Source organism: Eptesicus fuscus, chromosome 18, assembly GCF_027574615.1.
Source record: "Eptesicus fuscus isolate TK198812 chromosome 18, DD_ASM_mEF_20220401, whole genome shotgun sequence".
Taxonomy (NCBI): Eukaryota; Metazoa; Chordata; class Mammalia; order Chiroptera; family Vespertilionidae; genus Eptesicus; species Eptesicus fuscus.
In genome coordinates this window covers 13564181-13590556 of record NC_072490.1, presented here as the reverse complement: position 1 = coordinate 13590556, position 26376 = coordinate 13564181, and the positions used below count along the sequence as shown (strand labels likewise).

Below are 26376 nucleotides of genomic sequence, written 5' to 3'. Positions count from 1 at the left end.
TCGGGAAGGTCCTCGGATTGGTAGTCCTGCTGTTCAGTCTAATTAGCATATTAGCTCTTTATGATATAGGAGGATGCCAATTATATGCCAGACTCTGGCAGCTCCCTATTGTGGTCAAGTTGTTATTTACCTAATAAATGGACAATTAACTGTTAATTTACATGAAAAGTTATTTACGGAGTGTTAATTATACTGAAAGCTCTGTGCCTCCCCTTAATGGAGGGGGCTTACATCAGAGCAATTCTAGAGTTCCTACAACTCCACTTTCGTTTTAACACTTATTTTGAGTTTAGTCTTCTGGGCCGCGCTTTCTTTTTGGAAGGAGAGTATAAAAATGCAACCTAGGCGTGCAAAGATTCCTGTAGAGGAATCTTAAGTCCGTTATTTACTAAAGAGAGACTTGGGTAAGAGCTGAAAAGTCCACATGTGGCAAGTTGAACAGTTTCACTCCTTTGATGTAATGTCCGCAGCCGTTAAAACACGTTCCTGCATTTTCCCTCATTTCCAGTGAACAAACTTTATTTTTGCAATTAGAAAAATACAAGAAGTGGGAAAAAAAAAAAGCGCGAGACAAAAATCGCACTTCTCCAGCTCCCCGGGGTCTTTTCAGAGCTAGGGGCTGTCTGCGGGCTCCCAAGAGTTTTCCGCACCCGCAAACTTGTCTCCGATCGCAAGCCTGTTGGCAGGACGCCGGGCACACCCCGCAGGGCGGACCGCGGCGTCATCACGGGTAGTTCACGCGTTGCTTCGGCTGCGGGCGCCCCGGGCGGCCAAGCCCTGCCGGCCAAACACGCGCGGCCAGGACTAGTGTGGCGCGCCTGCGCGCTCAGTCACGTGGTGGGGGCCCCACGCTGAGCGGGTTAAAAGTCGCGTCCACGGCGGACCCGCGAGCTCCCGGCGGCCAGTCTGCGGGGCGCTCTTCCGTGTCCTTTAAGCCGATTTTGACGGAGGACACTCAGCTGCTGTGGACCATCTCCCCACCCCTCGGCTCGGCTCCACACAGCGAGCGGAGCCGCCTTAAGCACCCTTCCTCGCCGAGTACACGGGGGCGCGAAACCGCGTCTTTCAACTGACAATGAAACCTTAACCTCCCAGCACAGCCGCTCCGGGCGAATGCGCGCGAGGCCGGGAGGGGGAGGGCGGGGAGTAAACGGTTGGGCTAAGCCCCGCCCCAGCTCGCGCCCCTATTGGCAGGCTCCACGGTTCTGGGCACGCCCCCTAACGGACCTGTCGCGATGTGACAGGTGGAAAAGCCAGTTCCTGTTGGGTAGGGGGCGGGGTCAGAGGCTGGCTGAGCTCCGCCCGGGCTCCAGGGCGCTCCTCCTCCAGCTCCTCACGGCGGGGCAGGCGGCGGGTGTAAGGAGGAATGTCATTGCTGTTACGATTCGAGGTGCTGCCTCCGTCCGCTCCTGCTCCTTCTCTGGCGCCCTCGTCCCGTCGGCTCTCGCCGCTGCCGCAGCTGCACGGGGGACACGTATGGCTAGTGGGGCGCTAGGGCCATCCGAGTTGAGAGAGCGGCGGTCGCGGCCGCAGCGGAGGCGTAGACTCTCCGCCGCCGCCTCCACCCCCTGTTTCCCGGCCTCGCGGCGCTGAGGGCGGGAGCGCGCGGGGCGCTTCCCTCCTCCTCCTCCTTTTTATTCTTCCTCCTCCTCCTCCTCCTCCTCCTTCTCCGGGTCCCCGCCCAGCACCCCTCGCACCAGGCGGCGGCGGCGGCGGCGGCGGCGAGGAGCGAACCCGCCGCCGGGGCACAACATGGCGGAGCCCTCGGCCCCGGAGAGCAAGCACAAGTCGTCCCTCAACTCGTCTCCGTGGAGCGGCCTCATGGCCCTGGGGAACAGCCGGCACGGCCACCACGGGCCCGGGGCCCAGTGCGCGCACAAGGCGGCGGGCGGCGTGGCGCCGCCGAAGCCGGCCCCCGCGGGGCTGTCCGGGGGGCTGTCGCAGCCGGCCGGGTGGCAGTCGCTGCTCTCCTTCACCATCCTGTTCCTGGCCTGGCTGGCCGGCTTCAGCTCGCGCCTCTTCGCCGTCATTCGCTTCGAAAGCATCATTCACGAGTTCGACCCGTGGTGAGTGCCCCGCTGCCCCTCCCCCGCCCGCCCGCGGCCGGCGGGGACCCCGCCGCCGGGGCCCCGCTCACCCCCCCCCCCCCTTACCCAGCGGAGGTGGGCGCGGGTCCCCGAGTTCCCGGGCGCGCCCCCTGCCCGTGGGCGAAGTTTCCCCCGAGCAGCCCCAGGCGAGGCGTCGGGGTCCCGGAGTGGGACCTTGACCCCCGGCGGGGCAAGGGGGACTACCCCGGGGAGGGGAAGCGAACCCCCCCCTGGCAGCCGGCTCGGGTCCCAGAATCCGGACGGGCCACGGCCGGAGCCGGCCGACTTGGTGGCGGGCGGACTCCCCTGCCTCCCCGCCCGTGGCTATCGCGTTCTTTCATTTTTTTTTTTGCGGTCGCGTGTTGGCTGCTTGGGATGGGATCGGCCCCGGGGGTTGCCCTGTTGCGGTTCGAGATGAGTCCAGATGTGCAGGATCCCTGCCTGCTCAGCCTCGCTGTCTTAACGCTTTTACCGTTTCTCTCTCTCTCTCTCTTTTTTTTTTCTTGCTCTCATTATACAAGAAGGGGGAAAAGAGTGAGCGAGGTGTTGTAGGAAAAGAAATCATATCCCTGAAAGTGATCTGGAAGCCCGGGACTCTTATTTATTTAACGTTAGATATTTTTTTCAAGAGTGGGTTTTTTCAAGGCCCTTAAGTGCACTCAGCACCGCACTGTTCCACAATTATCTCGGGTTGCTTTTTAGAGCAAAATCGTTACTCTGTTATAGCCAAACTGTCACCCTCGGTGTGTTGTGCCCGATATCCAAAAGCATGGCATTAGTTCCTTTATTGGTCTCTGCAGGAAGGTTGATAGGGAGCCCTAGATTCATACCGGAGTTGCACATGATATCGGGGCTGACCTGAATGTTTTAGAAAATTACCCCATTAAGAGCACTAGTTAATTTAGTCACTCTACTAGTCTGTGAGTTATCTAGAAGAAGATTGCTTTCGTTTATTTTCTAACTTGCGAACCTGAGTTTGTTGTTTTTTAACCTGAGCCTAACTTAATTCATTTCTTTGACCTATCAGCCTTGAGTTAATCTTACTTGCTAGACCGAACTAAAACTTTCGAACATTTATCATTTGAAATGCAGAGACAATCTTGAGAGTTACTAAAATACATAGTTAATAAATGTTTTGTGGAGTAAGTTACCCATATATCAAAGTACTGAGATTGGAGTTGTGTTATGGATAGAAAAATTGATAGTACATCATGTATTGAACACCAGAGGGGCCCACTTATGGAGAACTCAATTTAGGATAACAGTTAATTACTGACAATTCTTTGGTGAAACATTTTAATTCCATTTTAGAAGTTTTGTGTGTTTTTTCCCTAACACCTTTTAGAAAATAACTTTTTTTGTTTGTTTTAAAGCTGTGGAGACCTTATTACATATATATATTACAGAATTAGAAAATAATTTATGTTACTTGGAACCACAGAAGGAAATAAATTATTGTAAAGCTTTGTGCTAGACACAGTATTCTTAGTCTTCCCTTTGAAACACCAAATTAGATAAAAATGAAATTGTAACCAGAAAATGAAAACTGCTAGTATTGTACTGAACAGTGTGAAAAGAGAAAGTTGTTTCTTCAGATTACAACAGAAGTGCAGGGCTGACCAAACATTACTGGTAACAAAAATTGTGTATTTTCAGAGTATCACTTTTACAAACTGGAAGGCCAAATACTGTTCAGTAGTAATAATGAGGCTAAAATAAAGGGTTGTAGAAAAATTCACAGCTGAATGATGAAATGATTTGAAGATTAGAAATCTGCATTAAGTTATCCAAAGATTACTAATGAAATTGAGTATTGTAATCATGAAAAATCTTAATGGGTTGCTTCACAGATAATGTATATATATATTTTTAAGTATGGCAAAGAAAAGTTTTTCTGGTTTCTAGAAAATACTTGAAGATCATGACCCTTTTTTATCTACAATAAAATTTGTTTAACTTATATTTTTCTTTGTATAAAACACATTTCAGAAACATTATTCTTCTTTTTTTCCAGAAACATTCTTTAGCTAAACATATAACATCTGAATTCTGTGACACATACACGAATTTAAAGGTATACACACCTCTTCAGTCTTACAGATTTACTTAATTTTGGTGTTCTGTTTATTGATAGTTTAAGCATTTACGTTTCGTTATATTTATGATTAAATGCTTATAATGTTAGATAATTCTGATTAGTAGTTAACAGCCCTTTGTAATAAATTGTCCCATTTCCTAATTGGGGACAGATAAACCTAATTCAGGTGACTTTAATGAAAGCATTAGGTTTAAGACAAAAAGAAAACCTGTTTGCTCACTCTTCACATCTTTTAAAGATTTCCAGTAGTTAGGCTTCTCAATCTTATATTGTTTGAAAACTTTAAAGAGGCGGTTAGGTGTAGATTGCCTGTCATTCATTATAACTTTGGATTTTTAAAGCAGTTGTCCTTCAAAGCTACTAATAGTACCAATACTTTGACTGATCTACTATCTAACATCTTAGGGTTATATATTAGCTTGGGAGTCTCTCAGATTACCATTTAACATTTAGCAATGGAGATGAACCTTTAATAATATTTAAATGTTTTTTCTCAGGTTCTGTATCTACAAACCAGTTTATTCTGGCCTTCCCTGATCCCTTTTTCCATGTCTCTGTTACTGGCTTCATTTCTGAAGTATTTTTACTTTCTCTTAATTGTCATGGTTTTGTTGTTTACAAATCTTACCGGTTATAAGGGGTGGTATATGATGTTGAATATTATCTATTTATTGAATTTTAAAGTACAATGTACATTTTTAGAACTTAGCAACATTTTCTATAATGATTTTCTTGTCACTTCACTTCAGTAATTTCCTCCCTTATCAGTTGAGTTGATCAGACATGAGGAAGCAGTTTGAAAACATGTTCTCTCGACTTGCCAAACATTTGGTTGACCAACTAGTTTAACAGCACCTAATTATTTTATCTTATTTTTATCTGGAGCAAAATGTAGTTTCTACTTATTTTTGTTGTAATTATTATACTTTCACATTATATTAACCACGTACGTTTTCCATAGCTAGTATCTTGGTAAATTAGGGTAGCTTTTCCCACAGAAGCAATGTAAAATCACCCTATGTAAGGAGAGCTGCCCTTTTTTGTGCCTGCTCAGGGGTTATAGTGGATTCTCCCTAGAGCTATAGAGAGAATTCTCTGAGCTTAACTGTAAAAGGACACCAGATGACTTTTTGCAGGGCAGAAAACTGCAGTTTAGAGTTGAAACTTGGAATGCAATGCTTCACAGATACTATGGTATATTAGTACAAAACATGTTTTAAAAGGAGTGATAAACCTTTGGAACATAAGCTATTTGTAAGTTGGGGGATACTTCCTGTGCTTTGAGATCTCCATGTTTTTCTTCACTTAGCAGATGACAAAAAGAGGCTATTGACCTCAGTTCTGAAGAAGACAAAATGGGTAATAAAAACAGTTTTAGAACAAAATGTCCCTAAATCTTAAAAAGTGTGGAATTATTAGCAACTGCAGTTCAGCTGCACTTTTTTCTACTCTTGAGCTCTTGAGACCATTTTAAGTTACAAGAACATTTAGGGAGGAGGTGCAAGGGAGTGCCTTGAGATGCTGGATTGGATGATGGGATTGGACCTGCTCCCATTTGAGGTCAAGTGTGGTGGCTCCTATGGGTAGTAATCATTGTGTTTCATGAGGCATATGATAGGTTTTGGGATAGTTAGGATCTGTCAGCAAAGACTAGAATTTTTTCTTTCCCTTTAGGGTTTTCTTAAGGACTAACTTGGGTAAGACTGAAAGCCCCTTACTGCCTGCCATATGTAGTTTGAATAAAGACAACATTGTAGACCAGGCATTAGAAACTCAGAATGAAGATTTACATTTTAGGCTCTAACCCAGTTGTTATGAATATGGGAAAATTTACTATCCTATATGTACTTAACCTGCCTCTGGTTTTTATGCTCTCTGTAAGTTTTGAGTGCTTTGGATTATGACAGAAAAGATGAAAGAATTTTATAGTGAACATTCATACTCAACAGCTAGATATTCTACAGTTAGTATTTTACTTTATCATCTTTCTATCTGTCCATTACTGCTTTAAAAGCCTGTACTGATCATGTACTAGTCATTATAATAAAAGAATGTTATCATTGTTCCCCAACTCCACGATAAAGAGCATCTCATTTTTGGAAGAATTTATTTTCTGTAGTACTTGAACATAATTGGCATAAATACTCTTTCTGTATGATTCTCAATTGGATGCAGATTAGAATAAGATTCAGTTATTCTGGGTTTTGGTTAGTAACTTACTTGAGTACATCATAAGTCAGTACATTAGCCCATGTGTGTTAAATAACTTGACTTTGCTGATTCTGGAAGATATATTTTGTTTTTAAGCCACTTTTTTCTGAAAGGTTTCTTTCTGTATCCTCACTTTACCTACTTCTGATCATGTATAATTTCCAGGGAGTTAAAAATTTATTTAGAAAGTGGCAATACTGTAGAATTGAGGGGGTGAGGGGGCTGGTTAGGTGAGGGTAAGGGTAAGAAGAGGCTCCTATATTTTAGGTAGACATTGGTTAACTGACTGGTAGACTCGCTAGGAAACCTAACCACTATTTGCAATGTTATCTCTTTGGGAAAATGCTTTCATTGTTTCAAATAAAAGACAGCTAAACATAATTTGGAATATAACCTGTATATGTTGGTGAATGCCTTTATGTTGGTCAAGTTTGTACTATTTTTAAATAAGTGAATTTCTAATGAATTGTGACCAGTACCCTAATTAAATTGACCATATCATCTGTGACCATTTTTCTTTTCTTTCTGTAGAACTTAGTGTTGTAGGATAACTTTAACATATGGTTTAAATGGTAGTAAACACTCAGTTTTTAGTGTCTTCCAACTTGATTTTAGATCACACAATTGAGGAGATTAGGTAGCATCTTTCATTTCTATAAACAAAAGACACTTCACTTTAGTATTCCCCACAAGGATTAAATAATACAGGTCTGCCTGTCTCCAAAATCTATGTGTCACCCTCCCCCCCCTTTTTTTTTTTTTTGCATACTCTGTTCCTAGGCTAGCTTAAATGAAAGTCTCCTCCATTTGATTTGTTTTTTTAATCAGCTGCCCTGATTTAAGTCTTAACTTATTGGCCTATCAAAATACCTCGGGCACAATCTGTGCTTTAGCTGAACTCACTAGTTGGTTGATGGCTAAATTATTTTGTTTTGATGTAGGAAAGAGAAGAGTTGATGATGTCTTGATGATTAGGAAATTTTCAGAGATGGGAATTTTAAGACAATAGCTGAATGAGAAAAAAAGGTAATTGAATCCAAGTGGATGTTGTTTTCATTTAGATTTTTGTTTGTTTGTAAGAGATTCATATTAATGAGATTGGAAATACTAAGCCATTCCAGGTAAGGGTTGGAAGCTAAAATTTCAGAGTAGACCCAGAATTCTGTAGCCTAAAGGACTTTCAGAGTACCTCCACATTGGCTTGTCTTGTTTTCTGGACAAAGAATCTGACTATGAGAGGGGCGAAGTACTTTTTCTAAGGTGGTACAGTTGTAGCTTGGCTAGATTCTTTTCTGTTTTCTTTGCACCTATTTTTGCATTAGAGGGAGTTTTTTTGAGAAGTTGTTTGAAATTTATTTCAGAAGATGAGGGGAAGTTAGTTTGTACCACAATATTGGAACTGTTGGCAATTCAAGTTTAGCTATGGAAACCGCTTTTGTGTGAAGTTTCACTTCTTTTAGAATTAGTGATTTTAAAAATTGTGTGCATCAGTTACCTGTAATTTCCATAAGTTAATAATTTCAATATTTTTTCTCAAACTTTATTTTTTTACCTTTTTTTTCCTTCATTTTTATCCAAAGGGAAATAAATTTCGCATGAAAACAAAGAAATTTCATGTTTGTATTAATAAAGTGTTAATGATTTGTTGAAAATGTTTCTTTTGGGATTTCCTTTTAATTCATGCCTTCCAGGTTTATTAGCTATTCTCAGGTAGTTAAATATTTTTCTTCACAGTACCATGTTCTTTTCTTTAGGGATATCTAGCAATTTCTCCAATTTACAAATGACTTCAAATGAATATGTGTGTTTTTCTTTTAATGTATTTTTATTGATTTCAGAGAGGAAGGGGGAGGGAGAAAAAGATAGAAACATCAGCGATGAGAGAGAATCATTGATCAACTGCCTCTTGCACACCCTCTACTGGGAACCAAACCCACAACCCGGGCATGTGCCCTGATCAGGAATCGAACCCTGACCTTCTGGTTCATAGGTGGACGCTCATCCACTGAGCCACGCCCACCGGCTGGGCTGAATTTGTTTTTTAAACTTAAATTATTGGATCCCTCTCTATCTCCACAGGTAGATAATATTGCAGTATATACTGTTTTCCATACTATTAAAAAATTAAAATGTAGTAATTTATAATTAATTTCTAAAGTTTCAGTATGTGCACAGCTTAAATTATTGTTTGTTCCTGGCCAAATGGTTGGAATAGAGTTGGTGAAAAGAATTATGACTGGGAACTCACTTTTGACTGCCATGTTTACTAGATGCCTTTTCTTTTTAAATTGAGGTATACTCAACATAGAACATTATTTAGTTTCAGGTATGACATAATGATTCAATATTTGTGTGTATTTCAAAATGATCATCACACAATAAGTCTAGTTAACATTCATCACCATACATAGTTACAGATTATTTTGTGTGAGAACTTTTAAGATCTACTCTTAGCACTTCATGCCTGTTCTTAAAACAGTAAACACTGTAAAGTGCAATATACCCTATTTAAGAAGGTTTAATTATTAAAATAAACTATTATACCATATTGTGTAATCCACATGAGAAACAATGAAGTACAGAATTGTTGGAAGATAACACTCTTGTAGTTTTGAAATACTCTTTGAAAATGTCTTAAATGTTTATTTACATAAACAAGGGCTGTGTTCTACAAAGGTGTTCAGTTTCAGTCTTTAAATTTGTTTTCTTTCATGGTGAAATAACACATTCTGAAACATATTTAAACCTAATTTACAGTGTAGTGACTAGTTATAAAATAAACACCCATGTGACCATTACCCAGATTAAGAAATAGAATGTTGCCAGCACCTCAGAATCCTTGGTGTGTGTTTCTTGTCCCCACCTCCCCTTTTATAGTAATTTCATCCTTTTTTCCTCATAGGTGGTATAATTCTTTATTGTTGCCTATTTTAAAGCTAGATAAATATACTTGGGGCTTCTCTGTCTTGCTTTTTTTGTTTTTTTGTTTTTTTAGCGTTGCTTTAAACGTTTTCTTCATTGATTAAAGGGTTGTTTTGAAAGTGCGTAGGAAATAAAGTTTAGTAATAATTTGATTAACCAGGTTTCTTACCCACCTGAGAAATTTTCATGCTCTTTTGCAGCAGAAAGTATCTAAAAAAGGGAAGGCATTTCATCTCTTCGCTGGAGCTCAAAAATTACTTTATGATTGAACTCTTGATCTGGAGTCAGCAGCTTGTCTCCAGATAATCTTGACTAACTGGCCACACAAATTCAGTCTTACAATTGACACTGAGACTACAAGGAAAATCGAGCCAGGGAGGAGACATCACTGTCTTTAAAGAGACAAAAGATAATCAAATAACCAGATAAATGCAAAATTATTAGTATTTATATTACAGATCCTAAATTGTGGTTTTTGCCAACTGTTGTTCAATTTAAAGTATATTAAAATTTACATAGGGAAAGGAGTGGTTGTAGTTAGTTCTTGGAAGAGAAAGAGAGAAAGAAAATGTTGGAAGGGGATGTAAATTGAAGGAATTCAGGAGAACCCTAAAAATGGACTGTTTAATGTATTTATGTTCTTGTAGAGGATTTTTGACCCTGGATTGTGTGTAATTTTATTTGTGTAGCTATCATGGGATCATGAATAGCTTGTATTTCTGTTACATTGTTTTCCATGTTGTTTTCTTCTTCCAATTTTCCATGGCTGCCACTTTTATTTCCCCCCAAATCTTTGTTTTCTTTATTGATTTAATTCTATTTTGGTCTTTAGGAAGAATAGGAAAGGTATGATAAGATCCTTTCAGAAATAGTCTTTGGGGGGGAATACTAAGTTTTATTCAAAGAAAGGTTAAAGCAAAGGTTGTGGATCTTTATATAGGAACTTGAAATCTGTTGGTTGTGCAAATTTGGCACTGTGTGTTAGCAAGTGATTAAGTATATGAAACGTGATTCCAGCTTATAAGCTTTTTAAATATTAGAAAATAGTTCTTAAGATAAACTTGAATGCTCTCTAATACATTCTATTTATTGGTCAGGATGATTTTGGTCAAATTCAATGTTGTGTGTGTTTTTTTCTTGATGTGCATTAGTATGGAACCCAGGCTACTTAAATGGATAATTTAACTCTAGGACTGCCTTTCTTCAAACTTTAAATTTTGTCAGTCAGTATTCAAACTTAAAATTTAAACCAAGTATCACAAGAAAGGTATACATACTTATTACCCATTCATTCTCCCCCAAATCCCATGTAATACTAGTATATGCCAGGGAGAAATATAAATAACTTTGAATTAGGCTCTATTTGGATAATGGTTCAATATAATGATTTAAGTTATTTTAATCCCTCTGGTATTCCTCTTATATGAATTCCCCAAGGAATTGGAGATTCTTTTCTGAAATGTATTAACTGTTAGAAAACATGCCAGGCATATTTCTTTCAGAAATAGCAATCTAGTGTAGCTTAGCTGTCTTATATTTGGGATGTATAAGTACAGGTTTTATTAATCCCAATATATTAGTAAAGCAAATTTACTTAATTTAAATTTTGTTCAGGACTGTTCACTTAACAATTATTAAATAAGGCTACAGCCATTTTGAAGAAGAGACTTTGTTACTTGTTCTTTGACTAAATGAGTAAGATAATATTATGGTGAAATGGTGCTTATTTCCCCCTCTAATGATAATAATATTAATAACTTACTGTTCTCATTATAGGTAGACTTAACCGAAGACCTTTTCTAATTTTACTAGAATATATTTATTCCTACACTGGATTGGGAACAGAGTGAATGTTCATTTTATATTAACACAGATTCTTTATCCTTAATGATAACCACACTTTGTTTTTGGTAGTGATGATAGTAGAGGCATTCTTTATTGTGTAATACCTTGATTAACCTTGGATTTGACAGTGATGTCAGTAAAATCATATGTGTAGTTGTTTGATCTTCATCCCTGTTTCTGGTACGGAGCTCTTAAAACTCTTATCATTTTCCAAATGGGGGGGAGAGGTGTCTTTTGGAATGTTAATGAGGTGACTTTCGGAAAGCCCCTAGGTAATCAAAGGATGGGGGCTGGTTGCCAGAGGAGCCAGCCTTGATATTAGAGGGTTGGAACTGTAAGCTTCACCCCTAGACCTTCTGGGAGGGGAGTGGGACTGGGAGTTGAATCACCTGAGGTCAATAATGTAATCAATTATGCCTGTGTAATGGAGTCTCCACAAAAACCCCAAAGTTCAGAGAACTTCCAGGTTGGTGAACATGTGGAGATTTGGGGGGAAGTGCTCGGAGAGGGCATGGAATCCTTACACCCTTTCCCAGATACCTTGTCCTATGCATCTCTTCTGCCTGGTTCTGAGTTCTATGCTTTTATGATAAACTAGAGGCCCGATGCATGAAGATTCGTGCAAGAATGGGCCTTCTTTCCCCTGGCTGCTGGCACCGCTCTGGCCAGAGCCGCCTTTTCGCTCCGGCCTGGAGCCAGCTGCCTTTCAGCCTTCCCATGCTGCCCAGAGGCCCGGGGCGACTGGGGTGGTGCGGAATATTGCGTCATTGCCATGGTGACAACACAAGCATCCAGCTTGGCCACTCAGCGCCTATGTATGCAAATTAACCCTCCATCTTTGTTGGGTTAATTTGCATACTCACTCCTGAATGGCTGGTGGGTGTCACGAAGGTATGGTCAGTTTGCATCTTATTCCTTTATTAGTGTAAAGATTTTATTAGTGTAGATGGGTGATCTAGTAAGTAAAATGTTTTTCTGAGTTCTATTAGCCATTCTAGCAAAATAATTGAACCCAAAGCAGTAGGGTCGTTGGAATCTACCTACTATTGGTTGGAAGCACAGATGACAACTTGTACTTCAAATTGGCATCTAAAGTTGGTGTGGGTGGGTGTCAGTCTTGTAGGACTGAGCCCTTAACCTGTGGGATCTGATGTTATCTCTAGATAGATAGTGTCAGAATTGAGTTGAATTGTAGAACACTCAGCTGGTGTCAGAGAAATGCTTGGTGGTGTGAATCCCTCCCTTTCCCCCCTCCCCCCCCCCCCCCCCCACACACACACACAGGGATTGGTTAATAGTGAACAGCATAATCTCTTTCAATTAAGGTGTCTTTAATTTTATAGAAGGAAAGAATTGATGATGATGATTACAGAAGTAATTTATGTCATTGATTACCATCAGCAATTGGGAGATGGTTGATTGGCTGGATAATTTAGGAAGAACCTTAAAAGAGGGAGATATTTTGTTGCATGAGTATTTCTCCCAAGTACAATGAACTCTTAGGGAGTTCTGTCTCAAATTTTAATTCACTAGTTGAAGAACACTGAATAAGAAAAGACAGACTAGTTAATATCTAAAACACATGAATGGTAAAAGTTTCAGTGCTGTTAACTTTTGAAATAGATGAAATAAGACAGATGTCAGCAGTAGAAGTAAAATTTCCAAACTGGCATTTTGTTTGAACTTGAGTAATCTATCTTGATATGGAGGAAGAGTAAGAATAGATATTATCATTGTATATACAGGCATTGGACTATACTAAAGTCATGCTAATGATGAGTTTGGATGGGGTTAGATTAATGATCCACTTGGTTTCTTGGCTCTTGACTTAAATTTATGAATACAGGTAATTAACATGGAAATTAAGTAACTCTTAAGGAAGTCACCACAGCTTTGATCTCATTTAAACTTGCTCATAAGAAATTAAAGTATACGAAACAGAAATACTCATTACGGAAAAAAGTTTCTTGTCTCCATTAAAGTGTTTCTGCAATGGAAATATCTTTGTCTGTGTCAATTACTGGGGGGGGGGGGGGGGGGAAGGGGAGAGATCATTGAGATATTTTAGATCTTGAGAGTTAAATAAGCCAAGACATAAAGTCTTTATCTTCTTTTACTATGGATTGAACTCTTGACAAAATGACTGGTCAGCTCTTTAATTATTGCACGAATCTTCGTGCAAACGGGCTACTAGTTCCATGTAATAACAGTATTCCTGTGAGTCCTAAACCTGATATGCTGTAATGACCAGTTTTAGATGTTTCGCTTAAAAATGTGTGCTTTAAAAACAAAATCTTTATCAATGTGCCTTTAAAAAAACCTGTTACAGTGAGCTGGTGGGGTTTGTTGAATATATTGAGAATCATAACAGTGCATATGTTCATAATTTTAAAATTTTAACACATTTGATTCATGGAAGTTTAATTTCAATACTAAAATTATTTTTATTTTAGACCTTAGCTAAAGAAAACTTTTATTTTAATATGCTAACCAGCTTTTTGGCATTTGAAGGAATAAGATAATTAAAAAATGTGGTTGATGAAATAAATCTAATCTTAAAATTGTGTAAAGGCTAGTCATTTTTTCAAAGTAGAAAAATGAGCTTGAGGAGCAACTAATACCTTTTTTTTTTTTTTTTTAAGCCTCACCCGAGGACATACTTAGAGAGAGGGAGGAAGAGAGAGAAACATGGATGTGAGAGAAACATCCATTGTTGCCTTTCCTATGTGCCTCTACTGGGGATTGAACCTGAAACCCAGGTATGTGCCCTTACTGGGCATCGAACCTATAACCTTTTGGTTTACAGGACGACCCTCAATAAACTGAACCACTCCAGCCCCACACAACTAATATCTTTTTTAAGATATATTTTTTGAAGGTTGTTAAAATGAGTGAGTCACTTCATTAGAAAGGGAAATCTCTTTAATTTTGGTTGTTATAATAGTTTAACACCTTTAAATAGTGTCTAATATAAACAGCATTTTAAATGAAAGAAAAGATTTCCCTTTTACTAGTAAAGTAAAAATTCTGGACTTCTGAAAATGTAGTAAATAGTTGTAACTGTTGGGTGTAAATTACAACATAATATAAAGTTATATTAACGTTTATAAGTCAAGCTATATTGAAAATCCTACTTGTATATAAGAACATAGATACCTATATATGTAGCTGTGAACACAATGATAGAACACCTGAGAAACCCCTACCCAACTATAGAACTGAAACATTACCAATTTCACATCTATTTAAGTTCCTTCTCTAGCCTATCATCTTGGTTTTCTTCTTGGCACTAGGAAACCATTGTCCTGATTTTGTTTAACATTCCCTTTGCCATATTATAAAACAAAAACAAAACTCATGTCTCATGTATCTCTAGAGAACATATTAAGTTTTGCTTTGGAACTTTAAAAAAATAGTAGTATCTTCTATGTAATTTTTGACTTGCATTTATACATTTGGGAGTTGTTGGACACTTGGGCTTCCAGTTTTTAAAAATGTTACTATGATGCATCTATGTGCATGCTTGCTAGGGTATATACCTGGAAATCCTACCTAATAAAAGGGTAATATGTAAATTACCATCACTCCGCTACGCCCACGATTGGGCCAGCAGGAGGCGCAGGGGGCGGGACTCGGGGTGGCCAGGGTAGCCGATTGGGCCAGCGGGACGCTGAGCTCTCATCGCCAGTGGCGGCGCGAGCTCAGCGTCTGCGCCATGGCTGTGCTGCGGAACAGAAGGGGCCTCTGGGGCAGCGAGCTCACGTCCCGCCGCGGACCATCAAAAGTGGGGGAGCTTGGGTGCCTGTCTGCTCCGGCACCAGGCCTTTCAGAACCCTCCGTCGCACCGGAGGCTTCCGAAAGGCCTGGTGCACCAGCAGACAGGCACCCAGCTCCCCTGCGATCGAAAGCGAAAGCGTGTAGGGGACCCTACAAGTGCATGATTCAATCATGCACTGGGCCTCTAGTTTTGTCATAATATGTTTTAATTATTGTTAGAACTAAAGTACATCACCCCAAAATTTAGTGACAAAACAGTATTTTCTTCACAATTCAGTGGATTCAGTGGAAGGTTCTTCTGCTTCATGGTGTCAGCTGTGGTGCTGGGATGATTGCAGTCATCTGCAGTCATCTACACTCAGCTGGGGCTGGAATGACTGAAATGTTAGACAGTTCAGAGTAATCTGGAATCTTGATTGGGAGCTCAGTTGGGGCTTTTGGCTCCTTGTGGATACTTGGGCTGCCTCACAGCAGGATGGCTGGGTTCTAAGAAAGAGCATTCCAAGAGAGAGGAAACTGCTAGACCAGTTAAAGGCCTGGAATCATCGGGATCACTTACACTATGTTTTACTGTTCACCATATAGACTCAGTCCTATCTCACAGTCAAAGGAGAAGATGCATATACAGGTAGAGGCAGAATTGTTTTGGGCCAGTCTTTAAAGACCAGCAACCACAGTATGTTTATCATTTTTATTTCCACTTTTGTGAAATACCTTTTCATTTCTTTGGTTAGTGTTTTTATTGGGTTGTTTTGGATTTTTTGAGGGAGGAGAGACTAAGTCTGGGGTAAATTTTTGCAAATCGTAATGCATTTTGTGCTTTATTGGTCCTTAAGCAGTCTTAAGAGGTAGATATTTTATTACTCCCATTTTACAAATGAGAGAAGCACTGCTTAGTATGTTAAGAGAATAGTCTTTGAAGCCAGATAGCCTCAGTTGATATTTTTTGGTATAAAGAATAGGATGTGTAAACATATACAGTTATGAAATAGCATGATGCTTCCATCAGCCTACTTGTTACACCCCTCACCCTCCAAAAGATTGAGACTTACACAAGTAATTTTTATTCATTTGTGGACTCCAGCAACGGGGCTGGCAGAGCTGAGGGGACTGGGCGCCGCCATCTTGTGGCTATGGGTGCCACTATCTTTGTGACAGAGTGACAGTTAATTTGCATATTACCCTTTTATTAGATAGGATTTTAACTATAATTCATAAGAATCTTAATTTCCACTATAAAGTATGGCGGTAGGGTCAGTGAAAAAAAAATCAGCCAATTCCTTTCCACTCTCTTCTGAAATTCATCATACCTTCAAAGTGGAGAAGTGGTAGTAAAACTAGTCTGACTACCAAAACATAAGTGTTTGAAATGTATTGGCAGGTTCTGATGGTCTGTTCCAACTGAATAATTTAGAGGGCCGGCAGCAGGGACAGTTGGGGGCAGGCAAGCTGGCACGGGGGTCAGTTGGGGGTGGGGTAATCAGGCTGGCGGGGGGGCATTTGGGGCGAGCAGCCTGGCGGCGGGGTGCAGTTGGCGGCGAGCAGGCCAGCAGGCAGAGTGGTTAGGGGCAATTAGGCAGGCAGGCAGGTGAGTGGTTAGCAGCCAGCAGTCCCAGATTGCGAGAGGGATGCCGACTGCCGGTTTAGGCCCAATCCTTGTAAACCGGCAGTAGGACATCCTTCAAGGGGTCCCAGATTGAAGAGGGTGCAGGCCGGGCTGAGGGACACCTCCCTCCCCCGTGCACAAATTTCGTGCACCGGGCCACTAGTTATTATATAATGCCAGTAAATTAGATAATTAATAATAAATAAATGTAAATATAACATGTTTACATGTAACATTTGTTGGAGATTTTGTTTCTATAATACATGAATGTGTGCCCGACTTAAATGTGTATTACACATGTGTGTGCTCTGTAGAGAGAAAAAATACATGCAGATCTCTCTAGATTTCAATCTGTATTGGAGCAAATAGTTTTAATTTATCAAATACATTATTTTATATGTGATCCTAGAATATTTTTTTTAAGTGGCACTAGGACACTTACACAAACCTTATTTTGATGTAATTTTTTTGGTGCCAGCTTCTCATTGTTCTTTCCTTTTTTTCCAATTAGTTTAAGTGTCCTTTATAAACTAAATAAAGACTAAAAGAGGAGAGGCCCTCTTTTTCAAATGGATATTTATGGAAATTGATAGCTGTCACTGCCGGTCAAGGCAAAAGTTAAGAGATAGGACTAAAATAGGGATCTGGTTTTCAATTAATATGTATTTGGAATAAGTTTTTCTCTGTGTGTTCTTAATGAATTTAATATTATTTGATTTGTAATGCACCTTACCTTAAATGGGAGGGTATAGAAAAGCTCAAGAGGTCTGCATGATGGGTAGCTTTTGAATAATAACCCTTGGTTTTTTCCATGTGTTGCTCTGAAGTAGAGTGTAAACAGGTAGTTTATCAATCTGATACATACAGCCTGCTCTCTGCTTATGAAAGATCTTGAATCAGAATGACCTATCCATGAGTTGTAAGAGCATGGAGCTTAACATCCAGTTGGAACTGCTTGTACATAAATGAGTAGTGGTGATTTGGTGGTATGACAATGGTTAATCTATATTTGTGGGTCTTTTCAAACTTCAGAATTGACCTATGTAAAACAGTAAAATGACTTCTTGCTCTGCATCATTAGTAATCCTTTGAAATTTTACTGTTTTGCAGTTACTTAAACCCTGATATCAATCTCTGTAATCATACTAGGCTTGAATATATCCTCACATGAGTTTCTATAGTTGAAGTAATAAAGTTAGCTTTGTGTTTAATATGATTATCTAGAGTGTTCATATGCATCACATGGCAGGATTGGACTTAGATTGTTAGTTTTAGTAGTCTTACTAAACAGTTTTTTTTCTGCCTGGTGTATTTATTTAATTAATATGTCAGTCTGGCATGTTTTTGTTTTTTATCCTGCCACTAGATGGCAGGAATAATAAAAGGTAGTTTGAAATGTCAACTTTAGCTTGTGGTCTAGCTGCTTTGTACTTTTCTTATACTGTTGTTTTCATTTTCCATTAGTGCTGAATTTTGTGCCAGCTAATGGAACTTCTGTAAATCTGGCATCTTGTGTAGTCTAAGAGCACCTAGTGCCAGGGTAAAGGAGAAAAGAAGGAACAGAAGAAAATCTTTATGTAATCATTGATGTCCTAGCCCTGTGCTTTTCAATTCTATTTTTATTTTCTCTTTGTGGAATTCTATTTCTTTTCTTTATTTCTTAGTGCTCTTATACGTATACTACAGGCCCAATGCATGAACATTCGTGCAAGAATGGGCCTTCCTTCCCTTGGCTGTTGGCACCGCCTTCACTCAGGCCTGAGCCGCCTTTCTGTCTTTGCTCCGGCCCTGAGCCACCTTTCCGCCTTCTGCGTTGTCGCCATGGCAACGACGCAAGTGTCCCACCCCCGGCAGTTAGGTGCCTGTGAATGCAAATTAACCTGCCATCTTTGTTGGGTTAATTTGCATACTCACTCCTGGTTGGTTGGTGGGTGTTGCAAAGATACGGTCAATTTGCATCTTTCTCTCTTATTAGTGTGGATTGGCATCCATAACTGGTAATTTCTGTTGATGACATTAGTTGCCTTCTCATTTATTAGGTGAATTAACCTGGCCAATTTTGTAAAATCTTACAACACTGTACTTTGCAAACAAACTCAGAGTTATAATTGACTATATAAATCTTTTCACAGAATGATTTTTTAAAGAGCCTGTTTATAGCCTTTGAAGAATAGTGGACAGAAGCTGGGTAGTGTGATGTAGTTTCCACGATTATGTTCCATTACATAAGACTTTGTCTTACTAGTGGACTTGCACCAGTCTCCCATTGCTGGAGTTACGAAGTAAGCAGCCATCCTATATAATAAAAGGCTAATATGCAAATCGACCGAACGGCGGAACGACCGGTCGCTATGATGTGCACTGACCACCAGGGGGAAGACGCTCAATGCAGGAGCTGCCCCCTGGTCGTCAGTGAGCTCCCACAGGGGTAGTGCCACTCAGCCAGAAGCCGGGCTCACAGCTGGCAAGTGCAGTGGCAGTGGCGGGAGCCTCTCCTGCTTCTGCAGCAGTGCTAAGGATGTCCAACTGCCACAGGGAGCAGACCTAAGCTATCAGTCAGACATCCCCGAGGGCTCCCGGACTACGAGAGGGCGCAGGCCGGGCTGAGGGTCCTGCCCTTCCCTCCCCCCACGAGTGCACAAATTTTGAGCACTGGGCCTCTAATGTTGTAGATAGAAGTCTCATGTAGCAGAGAACTGCTGGCAGCCTTTATAAGGCTCCAACCAACAACCAGCATCAAGGAAATGGATTCTTCTTAATTGAGCTTGAGATGCTTGGCTTGGTGAGGTATGTCTCATTTGGAATTTTGGTTTTCAGATGGTCTCCCTCAAAAAAAGAACCAAGTTTTTATATAGCTTAACACAGATTTTCTTATTTTAATAAAGCCACTTATCATTAGAGTTCTTTAGGAAGCAATGTGGATGGAACTCTGAAATTAGAAAAATACATCTTTTCCACAAAGCCAATATACTTTTTAACCCTTTGCACTCGCTTGCTTTTTTCTCGATTCCTTTATTCTACTTGGGATTTAATTTTTTAAATACCCCAGATTTTACAAAACGCAGCAGTAGAATAAAAAACTGGAGTTTCTTTTCATACAAACTTATTTATTTGGATTTTTTCTATATTTCAAATTATTGATACATTCAAAGAGTAATTTTAATCTCTACATCCGAGTGCAAAAGGTTAAAAGAATGTGTGTGTTTTTTTTCTTGTTTTCTCATACTACAGTTTTTGCTACTGTATTTTGAAGAAATAGGAAAAGCCTTTTTCTTTTATGTAAAACCTAGACTAATGCTAGAGGGAAAAGAAATTAATTGAAATAGTTAAGTATTAGAAGTATGTAATGAAGAAGGTAAGCTTCCATTGATTTACTTAGAGTGGAGACTCTACTTTTAGGTAGTATAATATACTAGAGGCCCGATGCATGAAGATTCATGCAAGAATGGGCCTTCCTTCCCCTGGCTGCTGTCACCGCCTTCGTTCTGGCCGGAGCCGCCTTTCTGCCTTCCCACGCTACCCAGAGGTCCAGAGTGGCTGGGGTGGTGCAGAACACCTGCGTCATTGCCATGGCCACTCAGCACCTGTGTATGCAAATTAACCCCCCATCTTTGTTGGGTTAATTTGCATACTCCTGATTGGCTGGTGGGTGTCACGAAGGTACATTCAGTTAGCATGCTACTCTTTTATTAGGTAGACTAGAGGCCCGGTGCACGAAATTCGTGCACAGAAAAAGAAATCATCCTTGTAACCATTGTTTTGAATTTTGTATCTGGTAGTTTGCTTGCTTCCATTTTATTTCTTTCTTTTTCTGGAGATTTCTTCTGTCCTTTCATTTGTGACATGTTTTTTGTCTGTGCATTTTGGCTGTTTCCGTCTTTGTTCTATGTATTAAGTAGAGCAGCTATGTCTCCTGGAGTTGGTAGAATGGCCTTATGTAGTAGAGTGTCCTGTAGGGCTCAGTGGCTCAGCCTCCTCAGTCACCTTAGATGGGCACTCAATGTGCGCCCTTGTGTGGGCTATGTGCATTGTACTGTTGTAGTTGAGACTTGATTGCTATTGGCACCACTGGGAGGGATTGATCCCTCAGGCTCATCAGCTGTGCAGACCACCTGCAACTGTAGCAGAAGAGCTGCTGTGCAGGAGACACCCCTATAGAGCTTCAGTGGAGTTTTGGTGCTCACTGAGTCTGCCCCTTGAATGTGTTGCTCTTGGATGTGGTAGGGTTGTAATATGGGGTGGTCTGAAGCTGACCACTGGGTGCACTGGGTCTAGGGCCTCCTGGGAGGTGCAAAGTCAGCTACTACCTGTGCCCTGCCTTTGGCCACCAGGCACAAGCTACAAAGTGATCTGCAGATGACTGCTACTTGTGTTGGGCTTGGAGGTGCCTAGGTGGTCATAGCATTAAGGCTAACAATATAGTGTTCTTTCACTTAATTTATTCTTAGACATTTTTTGATTTTTTTTTGTGTGTGTGTGTGTGGTACACTGCCATATTTTTACAGAGAATTGGGTATTAAACATAGAAAACTGTTTCCCACCTCAAAGATTTCTTCTTGAAGATAGAAAAGCCATAGGTTGATTTTAGGACTGTGGCATAATTTCTTTTTAACCTTTAAGATTAAGGGTATTTAATGATACTTTTCTTTAGTAAATAATCATGAGATTTCATTGTTGTTTTGAGTATACATTAGATATTTCAGTGTAATGTAAGATGAAATAGCAAATCTAAAACCAAATGTATCGAGTGGTTATGTCTCCAATAAGATCCATAGAAGGGAAATGCAGAGGCAGCCCTAGTTTACAAATGTGTTAGCACTTTTTGTTTTCCTAAAGAAACAATGTAGTTATTTTTATGTTGAATAAGCCTTAGCCAGTTTGTAAAGTACCATTTAAGCTGTAATGTTTTTTTTTTTTTTTTTAAATATATTTTATTGATTTTTTACAGAGAGGAAGGGAGAGAGATAGAGAGTTAGAAACATCAATCAGCTGCCTCTTGCACACCCCCTACTGGGGATGTGCCCGCAACCAAGGTACATGCCCTTGACCGGAATCGAACCTGGGACCCTTCAGTCCGCAGGCCGACGCTCTATCCACTGAGCCAAACCGGTTTCGGCTAAGCTGTAATGTTTTTAATACAGTATTGTACTAATATCTCTACTAGGACCTCAGAAGTATAACCATTTTTCCATAAATGGGATTCCATTATTTAATCTTGTCTTGCTTCTTTAGGAGGTAGTCTCTTTTCCCTAAATCAAGCATATAAACTATTCTTAGCTTTTGAAGAGTTTGTTGGGAGGAAGAAGATACAATCTATAGAATTTACAAGGAATTTTTTTTTAAGGGTGGCTTCCAGAAACAAGTTTTTATAGAGAAAAGGCATTTAAAAATGTAGTGTCTTTGACTAGCTGAAAAATATGTTTCAGAAGAAAATTATTTATCTATCTTAGTTTCTTATAAAGGTGGATCTCCAAGACCTCTTTAATTTATAAAATGGCTATTTTTCTTCCTTTATAAATTAAAAAAAAAAACACAAAAAACCACATTTTACTCTTTCATATTTATATGCTCTTCATATTTATATGCCCCTTCCAGAAATGAAAACTGTCCATCTGAGAATTATTTGTTTGTCTTAATAAGTTCTTCTCACATAATTGAAACTGCCATGTGGCTTTCGGGATTGGGTCTAGAGAATTTGGGGGAGGCTCTTTTTAAAAAATATATTTTTATTCATTTCACAGAGGAAGGGAGAGAGATAGAAACATCAATGATGAGAGAGAATCATTGATTGGCTGCCTCCTGCATGCCCCACACTGGGGATCGAGCCCACAACCCGGGCATGTACCCTGATCGAGAATCGAACTGTGAACTCCTGGTTCATAGGTTGATGCTCAACCACTGAACCATGCTGGCTGTGCAAGGCACTTATTTTTGAAAAACTATTATGAAAATGTCAAACCAAAAATATAGAAGACCACAATCAATCTCATATCTGCCATCTATATTTAATAATTATCTTTTTGCCAAACTTGTTTCCAAACCATTTTATTTTAAGCTAAAATACTGAAAATTGCTCTGACAATATTAATAAAAGAGATATGTAAAATCTGGTAATGTTCTCAAACTATTTTCAGATCGCTGTTATTTTACCACTTGTGTGTTTCTCTTTTATTTTAGTTTTATTGGTGACTCCTAACCTTTAATACGATTTCTCAGTTTACCTAGTTTTATTTGGGGAAAACTAATTTGTATGTATGAGAATTAGTGTGTGTGTGAAATTTTCTATAATGAAGTTTACATATATGTTATTTGTCTATACAATTATTTAAATCGTGTGTGTATGTAAACTACGTACACACAGTATCATGGAAAATTTCTAGCATACACAGAAGTAGAGCTAATACTAGAATGAGCTTCTGTATATACATCATTCAGCTTAAACAGGTATCAATTTATGGTTCATCTTGTTTTGTCTATAATACTCCCCAGCTATTTAAATGTTTTTAATATGTAAATTGGATATGCTAAAATGAATACTACTTTTGTGCACACAGTTGCTTTACTTTAATGAAGAAGGGAGTAGAAGACAAAAAATGTAAATCAGTGTTACTATTCATTACTACTGTGCCAAAAAGGAGAATTAAGTAAACATTAATTGATCCTCATGAATGAAGTGCCAGAAATTATATGATAAACCTCCATGAATACAAAAATCACTATTACATTGTGAGATGAACTAATAGAGTAGAGGCTTCAGCATGATGGGAAGGAAGGATGGAATATTAGAGAAGCCTCCTTCAAGAATTCAAGTTTTAGACGACTGCATGAAGGCAGAATAAAATGAATGGTAATATAGTGGGTTTCCATGTAGATGGAACGATGAGCTGAGAAAAAAAAAAAAAACAAGCCAGAATTGCTCAATAAGAAGCTAAAACTCAAGATGGAGAGATACATTCATATTTCAGTTGTTTATTGCAGTGATTTTCAGCCTTTTTAATCTCATGGCACACAAACTTAATTACTAAAAATTTGTGGCACAACACAAAAAGATATATATACTAGAGGCCCGGTGCACGAAATTTGTGTGCACTTCGGTGGGGGGGGGCGTCCCTCATCCCGGCCTGGGGGCCCTCTTGCAGTCCGGGAGCCCTCAGGGCAGTGGTTCTCAACCTTTCTAATGCCGTAGAACCTAAGACCATCGGAAAACACAGATATTTACATTACGATTCATAACAGTAGCAAAATTACAGTTACGAAGTAGCAACGAAAATAATTTTATGGTTGGGGGTCACCATAACATGAAGAACTGTATTAAAGGATCGTGGCATTAGAAAGGTTGAGAACCACTGCCTCAGGGGATGTCTGACTGATGGCTTAGGCCTGCTCCCCGGGCCTAAGCTGTGAATCAGACATCGTTAGCACTGCTGCAGAGGCGGGAGAGGCTCCTGCCACCGCTGCTGCACTTGCCAGCTGTGAGCCCGGCTTCTGGCTGAGCAGTGCTTCCCCCTGTGGGAGCGCATTGACCACCAGGGGGCAGCTCCTGCGTTGAGTGTCTGCCCCCGGTGGTCAGTGCAAGTCATAGCAACTGGTCATTCTGCCATTCAGTCGATTTGCATATTAGCCTTTTATTATATAGGATATATGTATTAGTATATATTATATATTTTGCCAACCTGACAACAAATAGGTATAATTTTGATTCATTTACATCGGGCAGCTATTGTTGTGTTGGCTATTGTCATTTTTTAATTCAAAAATCTAAAGGAAAAGAGGTCAGTATCCCTAACTAAGCAGTCAGGTATTGCATGTTTAAAAAATTTTTGTGGCACACCAGAGAAAATTGTTGGTTTATTGTAATGAAAGAGGATAGTTGTGTGGTTAATCCAAATGCCTTTTTTATTTGTTTCAGATTATTTTCCCCCCAGTTGAAAACTTTGGGAGAGGGGGTGTCTTTTTTATTGAGATATAATTAACATATACCAATGTAATAGTTTTAGGTGCACACCAGAATGACTTGATATATGTGTATATTGCAAAATGATTACCACAAGTTAGTTAACATCCATCACCACACCTTAGTTACAAATTATTTTTTCTTATGATGAGAACCTTAAGATTTCTTAGCAACTTTCAAACATACAATGCAGTGTTGCTAACTATAGTCACCATGCTATAAATTACACCCCAAGGACTTATCATATAACTGGAAGTTTGTATCTTTTGATTATCTTTACCCATTTTGCACATTGCCTACCCCCACCTCTGGCAACCACCAATCTGTTCTCTGTATGAGTTTGTTTGTTTTGTTAGATTCCACATACACAATATTTGTCATTCTCTAACTTATTTCACTTAGCATAATACCTTCAAGGTCCATTCTTGTTGTCACAAATGACAGGATTTCCGTGTGTTTTTTTTAATGGTAGAATAATATTCCTGTGTGTGTGTATATATACACACCACATTTTATTCATGTATCAATGGACACTTAGGTTGTTTCCATGTCTTGGCTATACTGCAGTGAACATGGGAGAGCATCAGTGAACACTGGGGTTCTCCTTTGTGAAAGCTTCAGGGAATCTGTGACTGTCATGGGGGCTATTTAGGTCCTCAGTGTCAAAACCTGCCTAGTACCTCTTAGGAAAAAGCCACTGGGGGCTCTGATGGCACCTACCACATGGCTGGTATTGATAGGTAGATTTCTACCTATCTCCAGATGTCTCAGCTAAGCCTATCTCCCTAGCAATCGTTTCTGCATGGTTATTCTCCATTTTGTGCTTCATTGTGCTGCTGTAGGCTCTTTAATGTATTCCTGAGTATTCCCAGGGATATTTTCCTTCATGGATAGCTATTTCCTTTTTTTTAGGGGGGGGGCGGGGGGGGGATGAAAACTGGTGTCTCCTATGCCATCTTGCTGATGTCATTTCTGAAAATACTTGATTTTCCTTTTTGAAGTTTTTACTGTTTATCCTATCTTTCATTTTGCTTGTCTTGACAATCATTTTTGACACTCAAAAACATACAGTTCTTTTATCATAGGTCTTTATCCTGTATAATAAAAGCCTAATATGCTAAATGTCTGGTCATCCAGTCGTCTGTTCAACCAATCAAAGCATAATATGCTGACGATATGCTAAAGGCCACTCAACTGCTTGCTATGACATGCACTGACCCCCAGGGGGCAGATGCTCCGGTAGGTTAGCTTGCTGCTGGGGTCGAGCTGATTGGGACGAAGTGAGACTGGCTGGACATGCCCTTGTAGCCCTCCTGCAGTCCCTCCCCGGCTGGCCAACCTCCCGCTTCCCTCCCCAGCCCTGATTGTGCACTAGTCGGGTCCCTCAGCCTGGCCTGTGCCCTCTTGCAATCCTGGACCCCTCGGGGGATGTTGGAGAGCCAGTTTTGGCCTGATTCCGCAGGCCAGGCCGAGGGACCCTACTGGTGCACGAATTCGTGCACCGGGCCTGTAATTTTATAATAATAGTAGCAGTAGCCTTCAAGTGTTTTAGAGACATATTGTTTACTCATCATAGTCCCTCTTTTACAGATGAAGAAACTAGAACATAGAGACATAAGTCATTTTGCCAAACCAAGGTCACACAGCTAGTAAAGTGTAGAACTAATATTCAAGCCCAGGCAGTATGATTCAAACATCTGTACTCTTAACCTCTAGGTCAGTGATGGGCAACCTTTTGAGCTTGGTGTGTCAAACTTCACCAAAAAACTGAGCATAACTCGGGTAGTGTGTCACTTTGAGGAAAAAAACATTATTTCGCAAATGTTTCATCCTCGGAATGCGGCCGCCTCAGCGGCCGCGTGTCATCAGAAATGGC

General features: G+C 40.1%; 1 protein-coding gene across 3 annotated transcripts in view; it reads left to right on the top strand.

Moving 5' to 3' along the window:
- Window positions 1-1324: 1324 nt before the first annotated feature.
- The window catches only part of STT3B (STT3 oligosaccharyltransferase complex catalytic subunit B), an 82841-nt gene continuing 57789 nt past the window's right edge, over window positions 1325-26376 (top strand). For 2 of the 3 annotated variants that reach the window (XR_008558882.1, XM_054729775.1), the window contains exon 1: window positions 1325-2066. Coding sequence is in view for 2 of the 3 variants with exons in the window: in XM_054729775.1 (XP_054585750.1) it covers window positions 1753-2066 (314 nt within the window). In the remaining variant the exon portion in view is untranslated. The remainder of the gene's footprint in view (window positions 2067-26376) is intronic. The other variant, XM_008153888.3, reaches the window with a different exon arrangement.